Here is a 12,072-nt window from a genome sequence, read left to right as displayed (position 1 = left end):
TGAAAGCTTTAGACTTACTAAACTGTTTGTGTTATAGACCGATGGAGGGACACCACATGACTATATTTTGTTTGTGTATCCTTCTGCAGAATTATGACTCACAAACTAAAACATCCAAACTTTCTCACTCCCCCGTGCTGCGAAAGCAGATTGAGATGGAAGAATAAGTCTGTGGAAGGAACGAGGATGCGGAAAAGAGGAAGTAAAAGTTAAAGAACGAACGAAAGAGGAACAGGAAGCCTGAAACTGCAGCGTGAAACCAAGAACAAGCAAAGAACAAAATCTGAATGAAATGACTTCATTGACGACAACCTTTGTTATTTTATCATCGGTTTGACTTTTTAATTGACATTCATTCATTTCTCCAAAGCAACGAAGGAGCATTTAACATTTCGCCTTAAAAGTCAACAATAAGCAGTACACAAAGCTGCTCTTGCCATCTGTTTGATGTGTTGCCTAATCTGTGAGAAATGCACACAAATAAATCTATCCAAGTCATTTCTAAGAAAAGAGGAATAGAAATTCCCTCGGAAAGGGAAAGTGAGTGTTCTGGCACCTGAGAGAGTTCGCCCGTCTCTTACTGTTAAACAGCAGTTTCACTGGAGACTGTGTTCTTCAGAACATCATGCCCAATAAAGACTTTCACAGAGGCTGGCATGCACTTAAAGGAGCCATAAAGCTGTGGAATATGTTCCACAAGTGCATGACTGTTTGTTTCCACGAGCTACATGCAGCTCAGAATATACGCTCAGACCTATAAGGCGTAATGACAGCAAACTATAAGCTAAAAATGAATTTCTACCTCAGATATTTCTCAAGGACATCAATGTGAGCTTTTGCTAAAGTCTCCTGCATTTTAGAGGTTTCTTTCATGGAGAAAAGAGGCAGAAATCTCACAAATGTCTCCATTGGAGTTTCAGAAGAGGTCTCAACAATGAGCTCAGATTTGCGATCGCATGTCAATATTTATTGAAGATCTCAAACATTTCTCATCAAATTGACCCAAATCAAGATTTTTTTACCTCTAAAATCTACATTCGAACGTTGGTTTCGATTTAATTTCTCCAAAACAATTGTAGGAGAAACATGAGAATATTTACATTTAGTCATTTAGCCGACGCTTTTATCCAAAGCCACTTACAAATGAGGTAAACAATGGGAGCAATTGGCACAACATAAAGTCAGGAAAAAGCATAAGCGCAGTAAAACTGGTCTCAGACCAAACTGATGGATGGACAAACCGACACGTGTTCCGTCCTTCCAGCCTACAAAAAAACCCCATTAACTCTGGAGATAAATCTAGAGAATGTTCCAGACGGGATGTAATCACACAGTTCATAATACCCCCCCGTCCGCATGAGATACAGCAGAGGGAGGCGGGCACCTCCTCTCTACCATTAAACCACCGCGTCAGGCTATTTTTAGCTCTGCGCTTCATTAATATGGACGAACCACGCAACCGGTAAACAAAACAGAGCCAGACAAACAGATACTTTCATCAACACTGTAACTGTAACGTCATCAGAGAGTGAGTCAGATGTGAAGGACACTCCATGAGGTGCAGCGTTCACGTTTCGTGCTGATGCTGCAGATATGAAAGCGAAAAGCCGACAGAATATCACAGCACGTGAGAATGCCGCGCACTCGCTAACACATACGCTTTATACGCTGGTAATTAAAACATTCGTGGCCAAAGGCATATTATGTTACTCCACCAAGGAATCTGACCTCGGTCCACTCTGTGCTACATAGTCCAGCCTATCACATCTTCACACAGACGTTTGCTCTCACTATCATGGTGAAAGTATGCACACATTATTACTTTCTGCCAGGCCTTATTTAACACTGCTGGGAAATTTACTGGGTCAAACGGTCTATCCCACAATACCAAAAGCAGAGAGTCTTAAAGCGATGGTTCACCCAAAAATGACATTTCTTTCATCGTTTATTCATCCTCACGTCATTTCGAACCTGTATGACTTTCTTTCTTCTGCACAACGCACGAGAGGATGTTTTGAAGAATGTTGGTGACCAGATAACATTGACCCCCACTGACTTCCATTGTACGGACACGAAACCACCAAGACATTTCTCAAAATATCTTCTTTCGTGCTCCACAGGAGAAAGAGTCACGGATAGGTTTTTAATGACACTAACTAAGACATAATTGTTGTTTTTGGGTAAACTACTTGCCAAACACAGATTATTAAACTTGCGCGAAAAATAACCAAATAATAATTGAAAACCACATGAATTATTGTTCAATTACTAAACAATTACACATTTATGTCTTTTTTTATTCAATAAATTGAGCGAACCTTACTGGGCTTGGGTGAATATGCAACCACCTAACAACTAGCCAGAACACCCTAACAACCGCATAGCAACACATTGAAATGACTCAGGATGCCACATACTGTATAGCAATGGCCTGGCAAACAGTTTGCACGAGCAAACGGTACTCACATTGTCTTTAGCAAAAATGTGTGTGCTATGCATTGAGCAGAGGCTTGTCAGAGGAGGAGAGGGATGGTGGTACAAGAGAGAGAGAGAGAGAGAGAGAGAGAGGGGGAGAGAGAGAGAGAGAGAGAGAGAGAGAGAGACAACAGAGGAGAATTACACACTTAAAACCCCAAATCTGTGATCGTACCACCATTCCTACATTCGGTCTGCTTTGGATTAAACACGTCTGCAATGAACTCCCATCCACATAAAACAGAGACCAGCCTGAACATGCCGTCGTCTGACAGATTTGTTGTAAAACAGTGCCTCTTTATTTTCCCTCTTTTAAAAAAGGCAAGGAAGCAGAGAATTCTGGGGAGGAGGTGTGGGGGGTAATTGCCTCTGCTCTGCTGCCTATCATACGCTCGACTTTTGAACGTGTGAGAGCGGCGTGGAATGTGGGAAAAGGAAAAAAGGAAGACAAGGGTCTTACCGCGCCATGGTGGTCTGACCTTGGCCCCCGCCGGAGGCCAAACACTGTCAGCGTCCATCGCGGAGGATCCATTCACAGAATATACGATTTCTCCAAGCCGTGTTTTCTGAATGGTTGGACGTGTTTTAGATGCGCTTAGAAAGGAATGAAAAGAAAAGGTATACGGCTAGGGATGGAGCCTTTTCTTTTTCGGAGGGAGCGTAACGGGCTTTCTTCACATTTCTATTAGAGCCTTAAGCTCTTGATTACGGCAATTGGCATGTCAGATTTCTCTTTCGCCTCTCGCTGGTCATTTGTTGTGGATGACAGAGGTGAAGCAGAAAATGAGGGAGGAGGAAAAGCAGGTGAGGCCGGAATTTCCGTTTGAAGCTGTAGCACTAACTGCTGTAGGGATGAAGAGGCTGAATAAACAAACAGGTGGTTACCGGAAAGAGAAATCTAAAAGGTTTTTGCTTTGCTTCGTTTTAAAATGACACAAACTAAAAAAGACATGGGCATTGCCAGTGTACTGTACTGTAGGTGGATGTTTAAGGCTCACGTCAAAAGAAGCTGTTCCTGCGTCTCTACGATATTTTGGTCATCAAATTGCAACATCATTTACATCTGTAGCACAAACAATTTGAGATGAATTACATGCATTGCAAAATAAAAAAAATCTATGGTTTCAAATTGTTCAATTGGCTTTTAGTTTAGTAAAAGACAGGTGATAAATTGATGAAACCTCAAATGAGCCAATAGTTACAAGTCAGTAGAACATTTAGACTTAGGCTCTGAATGATTTTACAGTGTGCTGTATTATATCGCCGCTGTCCTTTAGAAACCTTGTAGAGCTATTCTGTTTTTCAGAAAATGGAACGAACGTTTAAATACTGTATCGTCAGAGTTGACAAGCACTTTTTAATACTTTTTATTGGTTAGATATTTGCAAAACCCAGTGACAAACATAAAGGGTGACTCATAATAATGATTTATGGGAAAAAATAAAAATCACGAAATATGGAGCAGAAAGGTTTCGGAAGGATATTTTTATAGTCATAAATACTACGAAATTAGTTTTTTGTACATTTTTTTTAATCCTATTTTGTATGTTGTGGTCAAATTCTAGAAAATGGCCAGACTACAAAAGCAATCATTACAAGAAATGCATTTTTTTGCAGCGTAAGACTGGATGAGAGAAATAATAAAACGAAAGAGAAATATCAATAGGACACAAGGGCTATAAAATTATTCACTTGAACAGGTACGGACATACTGTACATAGACCAACCATAATGATCCACTTGAAATGGAAATTAAAGGAACAGTTCACCCAAAGTTATTCGAAATCTGTATAAATGTCTTTGTTCTGATGAACAGAGACAAGATATTTGAATGAATGCTTGTAACCCAAACAGTTCTTGGCCACCATTGACTACAATTGTGAAAAATTGCTTTATACATTTCTTTGTTCTGTTGAACACAAATGAAGATATTTTGAAGAATGTCAGTTCTGGGGCACTTCTGACTAACATGCACTGAACCAAGAACTGTTTAGTTACAAGCATTCTTTCAAATATCTTTTTCTGTGTTCATCAAAACAAAGACATTTATACAGATTTGGAACAACCCGAGGGCGAGTAAATGAAGACCGAATTTTTCTTTTTGGGTGAACTGTCTCTTTAAAAGCCCACTTTTCATCCCACAGTAGCACTTGCATGTTCTTGCAACTTCTTCCCATCTACTGCCAACATTCCTTAATTTGTAGAAGAAAACAACCACCTACTTTACCATAAACATGGCAATTAAAAGAAACACTCCAAAACAGACGCAAACAATCACAAACAGGTGTTTCGTGACTCTAATACTTGCGAAAGTTTATAAGGCCCTTAAAAAGGTTTTTGGCTCTTTGCGAGTTCACATGAGCTCAGTTAAAGTGGGGAGCTCCTCTGCGGCTCTTATTCAATTAGTTGCTATATGAGTTTGTGTGTGGTACAGTGAACATCATGCCACGCCTGATGTAAACCATCCGCAAAAGATGTTCGCACACATCGAGGTATACATGCAATGCTGTTAAAAGCCCCCTCCCATAATGCACTGCAACTTTTTTGGAAGGCACAGGCGGGCCGGCAGCTATTAAAAGAAAATGAGAGGAGCTTGGGTCTTTGCTGTTATACTGTATGAAGCAATAAAGCGACAGGTCTAGAGGTTGGGGAATTCATTAGTCATGAAAGGAATCACATAATGGTGTATTTTGTAATAGAAATCAATTAAAGATGTGCGTCTAAACTGCAGCGCTAACAAGTAATGAGGATTAAGGGCATGTTTATATAATATAATACGTAAAGATATACATTGATACTACAGAAAGAATCTATCGTAGGGAACACGCCCAGATGGATTATAACATTTTTCAGGTTTCGACATGAATTGATTGTACCTAGGTGGCTTCGATCACCTCTGTCACATGTCTCGGCGGCTGACGAAAAGTCCGTCGTGCATACCACAACTCACGTAAGTCCCCTGGGGTCAGAATTATCTTGTGACCTTAAGTATGGGTCAAATGTGACGGAGGACAAAGAGCCATCGATCAGAGCATTGAAGAGGCATTTAGCTGAAGTAATAATTGAGTGTTCATTTCTCATGCTTGTGTTACGGCACAATACTGTCTGAGTGCTTGTTATTGCTTAATGACACCCGAGAGACCTCTCCATCCTTCTCTAGACAAGATTAAAGTGAGGGTGTGTGTGTCAGGAGCTCTCAGGGCCAATGAAGTGCATATCTACTTAACAAATTAGAAGTATGAAATGCAATAGTACGACACTGCATACTTGCACACTACAGTGTACACGGCATACATCATATTAATTTTAACAAATTGTATGTGAACCATACAGCTTGTATTGAACATTCAAACTGAGGCATGTTATATTCAGCAACAAATTTCAAGAATAAAAACAGCTATTTTGCACCAGATTTTGCGTAAAAAAATGTTGGCAGTTAAACAATGGTTGTTCAGAACGGCATAAGACCATAATTTACCATTTTTGTAGTATACTTTGCATAGTACATTCTTTGAATATCTGAAATACTTGCAATATTTAACTGACCAACTTGCGCGCACCATATGCAAAACCTATTTTAGGGGTGACAAATAAAACAAAGAGCCGATCAAATACTTATTTAAATCAAAAATTATTTCCTAGTCAAGATGGCAATAGACCATTTCACAACAGTGGTTCAGAAGCACTTTCATTTTTTGATTTTTGATTTTACGCAGCCTGTAATTACATTTAAAAAATGTTCATTTAACATTTTTATTCACTTCTAAATGTTCTGTTTTGTTTTAATAGTTGTGTAGTGTTAAAAAAATGTAAACAGGACATGTTATTTATTTCTTGCAAAATGGTCTATAATTACCTAATATAGCTGCTGTTCTTCTGAAACCTGGTATCTATTAAAAATGATTATTATTAGTCACCCTTTATGTTTGTCACTGGGCTTTGCAATATCTAACCAATAAAAAGTACGAAAAAGTGCTTGTCAACTTTAATAGTATTAAATCGCTTAAAAAGTCAAGTGCATTCTCCATTTCCTGAAAAACAGCTAAAGAGGTGAAGTGATGAAATATCATAAAAATAACCCAAACTGGGAACATATTTCTGTTAATCGTTTAAGTGCACGATGTCCTGTGGGAATGATGGTGTGTCATCCTTACAGATCAATATTTACTATAGCATGTTCCGTTCAGTAAATAGTTCCACTAACAATACAAGCAAACAGTGCACTTTAGTGATTACATTATTTCAATGGCATGTTAATAGGGATAGACCAGACACTGACATTAATTGACTGACCAAAACCTCTTTATTCTGCTAGCTTGTAAACTAAAAGCATAAGAAATTCCAGAAACCTCATGCAGATTTTTGACTACAGATAGGTTAAGAAACAAATATTTATGTACATGTAAAATTGTCCAAATAAGTCATTACACTTTGTACTTGTCAGAGTTTTGTATACAAGACAGAATGGCCTAACCTTGTATAAAGTCAATGTTCTGTAGCTGCTGCTATACGGTTTCAGTTCTTGTTGAATTTTAATCTGTCATCTGATTATGGCTTTTCCTGTTCCGTTTCCTCTTTTGAATCTTTGTGGAATTCCATTAATCAGACAAATTCTGATCTCCTGACCCGATCTGGTGCTCTCCTGGTTGACCTCCGCTCCTCCTTTCCTGCAAGTCCGATTCGTTCATTCTTGTCTTCTCATTTGACCTGGAAGCACACATCACAGAACGGCCCTTAACCCGAACGGGTCGGGATTAAACTGTAATTAGGATAGGGTCCACTCCGTACAGTGGTTCAGGCCAGAAAGATGACAAGCACACAGAACTTAAACGTGTTTCTTTATAGATGACTATCAAAGCATTCTTAAAGTAATGGCAGGGGGCAAATCTGTTAAATGATTCATGACAGGGTGGGGTGTAAAGGCGGGTCGGGGGCCAACAAATCTACAGAGACTATAGATCCAAAATCTGATCCAAATCTGCGAAAAATAAAACGGCACGAAAAAAGAAAAGAACAGAACTGACAAAAACTTTAAAGCAAAAAATGGATAATAAATATATGAACTAATTAGCAATTGGTTAAAAATAAATAATTGGTCATTAATGAAAACGATCAGTAAAATGTGTATTATTTTTTTCATTAATAATAGTTTGTCAATTACTAATTTATTTATTTATTATTTTATTTATTTATTTATTTAATTAAAATAATTAATACAAACCATCAATCTACATATTTAAAGCACAGATAGTCATACTTAAGTTAAAATACATATTTTGTTATAAAATACATACTTAAGTTAGTAAAAAAATTGTAAAGCTAAAAAAATGTGGGGGGGAAATTACAGCCTGCCAATTTAAAAAAAAAGAGGAAAAACACACTTGCAGCTTTTAAACATGTAAGAAATGAGTGGATCTTATTACAAAACAGAAACATTAGCTGATCGTATTACAAAAGGTCATTAATTGGGTTTGAGGCAATTACATTAAAGAGTGTTTGTGTTTTAAAGGCTTGAGTGGTGGACTTCAGTACATTCCCTAGTTGATTTAGTGTTGTTAAGATCTGATGGAATGTGTCAAAGCCAAAAGCTGGAGTTTAATCTCACGAGCCTCTCCTTCCACTGACAATACAAGCTGACATCTGACTGGCAGTGAGAGAGAGAGAGATCCGACAGCATGAATGATAAGGTGATCTAGAAGAGATCAAAGGCTCTTGCAGGAAAGACAAATAGATGCATTAAACGGCAGCAAAGCATTTAATGGTGTTCAGAAGCTTTTCTTTATTGGTCTGAAGAGCAGAATGTGTGTAAGGGCTGGTGTGTGTGTGTGTGCGTGTTTCAAAACCCTGAAACAAAGCATGCACAATCTCTCCTCCCAAATGCATTCAGATAAACTCAAACGCACTCATTTAAAACCACTAAATTGCAAAAAGCCCACCCTCTCCTTAAATTACAACAAACAAACAATGGCTGTGTCTCTAATCCTAGTATTTTGGCCATTCACGGCTCATTAGATTTTGAGACACAGCAAATGCCATTTTTCAGTTTACATTGAAGAATATATTTATCACAGTACCTTCTAGAGTAAATGTGTCATGGCCTCAAGAGTGTCATGTGGTTTTATAATACGACTGCATTTTGGAAAAACTGCATTTTTGAATTAACGTCGATCGGACGCTGAGCATGAAATCCCCTTCCACACGGTTCTTTATTAAACCCCATCTCTTGAAATGTAACAAAACCCCTTCCCGACATTTCCAGTGTTAGAAGCATAATGTAGCCAAGACCCAAATATTACTACAGAAAAGCAAAATATGTATTTTCAGTAAACGGGTAAATCTCACAAAAACGCGTTTGGCATAAAGAGAAAATAAAGCTCGTTTTGGGACTGAAATTGTTGAATGTTTTCTGACAATCAAGCATTTTTCATTACATAATATAGTATTTTAAAAATCAGTATAACAAACACTACCATGATGTTTAAATGCAGGACAATATCATAGAATTTGGGGTTAAATGTGCATTGTCGTTTTTTAAATAATGAAAAATCTCAACAGTCCCAAAAATAGGCTTAAAGTGACTCAAAATTGAAAATTCTGTTATCATTTGCACAACCTCTTCTACAGAACACAAAAGAAGATATTTTGAAGAATGCTGTTGACTGGTCCCCAATCACTTGCATTGGTTTTGTGTTCATTCAATAGAAGTGAATGGGTGCGTGCCGGCACAGTTCGGTTACCAACTTTCTTTACATTTTTTTGTGTGTTCTGCAGAAGAAAGAAAGTCATACAGGTTTGAAATGCCAAGAGTAAATGATGACAGAAGTTTCATTTTCCATAAGCAATACATACATTTGTATTTCTTGCGTATTTTCGGTTTCGTGAGATTCATCCTCACAGGGTCAGAGTAGTCAAATAAACCAAAAACAGACCCAACAACAGCACAGCATCAAAATACACGCTCTTCTGTGTAAACATATAGTCGTGCCTTCCATTATATCACCGCAATTTCCTCATCGTTCATTACAGTCTGCTGGATCTGAATGGCAAGTATGCGAAACGCATTTCTGGTCTGCATGCATCACATGTTGCAAAACATTGACACATGCCACGTCGATTTTCATTTCAGTCTGTTTGGGCACATCATTTCCTGCGCAGATAATGCTTTGTGACAGCATTGGTCAATTCAAAGTGTACGTACGCAAATAAAGGAAAACGGCAGAGCACTTCTCGCAAATAATAATGGAATGCTTGGCTGCATAAAAGAACTTAAGTTCAACATCAACAGAACGTACCAAATTCAGAGCGAACGATTTAAGTGAAACCGACGAATTACGTCGTAAATTGTTTTATGCAACCAGACACCCGAGTCACCTGAAGGAGGTCTGGGACCTCACGACACGTGTCAGATGGTCGGGTTAGACTGTGAGAGATATGAAGCTGTTGTATCTCTGGATGTTTCTCTTGAGGATCTCGGAGCAGGGTCCGAGGACGCGCTCGAAACGCGGCCGGTCCAGCTTGACGCACTTGAGCGGACCCCTGGCCACAACCGTAGCCGCCCGGGGTCTGTTTAGCAGCAGGGCTATCTCCCCTAGAGAGAAAATAAACATGCGGGTTAGCTTGTTGCGTAGATAAATGACCGACTTTGTTTAAAAGGAAATCATGGAAAGCTTAACATTCATCATATATTGAGCCTAAGCTGGAAAAAAGGTTCAAACGGCATTGAATGACATCAGGTCTGGGGTCTTCGAGAGTCTGTCTACATTTACGTCATCAACACTTATCCGGTGCTCGGCAACTTGACCCACCCTCGTGAAGAACGGAGTGAACTTCAACAGTACGTGGAGGTTAGCCAATCATAACACAGGCCGTTTATATAGAGAGGCCTTAAAACTACAGTAGCCTGATTGATTCAAAGAGTCAGAGGATTGAAGCCAGCCATGAATACATGGAAACCACTTTAAACGAAACGTTCTCAGATTGTGATATGATTATCAGGTCGGTAATGAAATGTTCAACACTTCATTGCAGCACATTAATAAAACACTGAGGTAGATAAGTAGATAAGGTCAGCTTTCCTGTTCTTTTATTTAATACATAACATTACATGAAAGACTTTAAACGCACATTTAAAGGTGACGTAATGTGTTTTCAAAGGTAAAATATTTGCTTCTATCACATGTTGAAGCTGTTTTTGTTCTAAGCCATTGCTATTGTGCAAGCACATGGAAAGTCAATTTTGTCTCCTTGCCTTAGCCCAATTTACCACTTATAATGATTTCTAAGTTGAGCTGAATTTTCAGGGAAATGTCGGTTTGACGTCATTTGACTTCAACCCACGTAAAGGTAAGTATGTAATGTTATGTTTCAAACAGCAATGCTGATTTAGGGCCTGATCAGACGGAACGCGCCTCTTTTGAATTGTTTTCAGTTGGCAGGGAGCGTTTTGCGTTTCTGCTGCGCCTCGCGTTTTAGGCGGAGCGCTCTGAGCACCCGGAGTTGAAAAAAACTCAACTCTGAGCAGAAAAGCGCTTGACGTCATGTGCGCTTTTTTCCATTGTCCATGAGTGGAGAGGCGGGGCTTCCCTTGTGGCAATGGAAGTTTACGGATGCTCGGAACGCCTGGAGACATGGAGGAGAAACTCGTTGTGGCTGTTTCGGGCAACATAAAAAAAACGCTGCGCGCTGCTTTTTTCAACGAGTCACCAAAAGAGCAGGCGCGCCTCGCGTTTTCGAACATGAAAAGCGCGTTCTGTGTGATCGCACCCTTAAAGTGCAAAAACAACTAAAACTGCAGACGGAAAGTTCGATCCCCCAAAGCATTAAACAATGTGCCGCTATTGAAACGCTATTTCTGTCTGCACCGATAGCCCTGTGGTTAGTGCGCCGTTGTTTTTTGCGAGCCAAGTTTGATGCTGCCTTCACGGAAATTCGATAATTCCCACTTCAACCCGGAAGTAACGTCTGGATTTAGTAACATTAAAACATTAATATTACTAACGATTTAGTAGCATTACAAACATTACAAGTATCTGCTAACATGAAAAGAACACCGGGTTAAAAGTGGGAATTATCGAATTTCCGAGACCACGTGAAGACAGCATGACTCCCGTCTCAACAGTCCCGTGCCAATCCCGCTCCCATATCTCTACCCGACGCTTTCCTGTCAGCTCTATTGTACCGTCTCATTAAAAAGGCCCTAAAATATGAAAAACGATTTCTTTTAGCATCCCGACGAGCTTAAAACAGCAACATGAGTGAGTGTGGGGCGGAGCTATCTGTTTGATGAGCAATGGCAGACGAGGGCAATGTCAGGAGATTCCCATCGCGTCGTTCGTATTTACAATTCTGTGTGGTGGTTCAGAACCAACGCCGTCCACTTGTAAACAATCATCTCTGTGTATGCTAATAACATAAACACCAAGCTTGTACATTATACAGTAACAATAAGAAAAGCAGTAGCTCTCTATATAAAGTAAATATTATTACAGTACAAACACCACGTAGCGTCAGAATCGTGTCTGTGGTGCAGCAGTCTAAACCACACAGAGTAAACAAGCACATAGATCTACATTCTGCATGCTCCGCACATGACGGAGT

General features: G+C 39.3%; 1 protein-coding gene across 2 annotated transcripts in view; it reads right to left on the bottom strand.

Annotated features, from left to right (window-relative positions):
- Positions 1–7,821: 7,821 nt before the first annotated feature.
- The window catches only part of prkar1b (protein kinase, cAMP-dependent, regulatory, type I, beta), a 46,445-nt gene continuing 42,194 nt past the window's right edge, over positions 7,822–12,072 (bottom strand). Inside the window, exon 10 of one of the 2 annotated variants that reach the window (XM_057345912.1) lies at positions 7,822–10,063. In XM_057345912.1, the coding sequence (XP_057201895.1) occupies positions 9,891–10,063 (173 nt within the window). In that variant the 3' untranslated portion in view covers positions 7,822–9,890. The remainder of the gene's footprint in view (positions 10,064–12,072) is intronic. The other variant, XM_057345911.1, reaches the window with a different exon arrangement.

This window comes from Triplophysa rosa, linkage group LG11, assembly GCF_024868665.1.
Source record: "Triplophysa rosa linkage group LG11, Trosa_1v2, whole genome shotgun sequence".
NCBI lineage: Eukaryota > Metazoa > Chordata > Actinopteri > Cypriniformes > Nemacheilidae > Triplophysa > Triplophysa rosa.
This window is presented reverse-complemented; position numbering and strand designations above follow the sequence as displayed.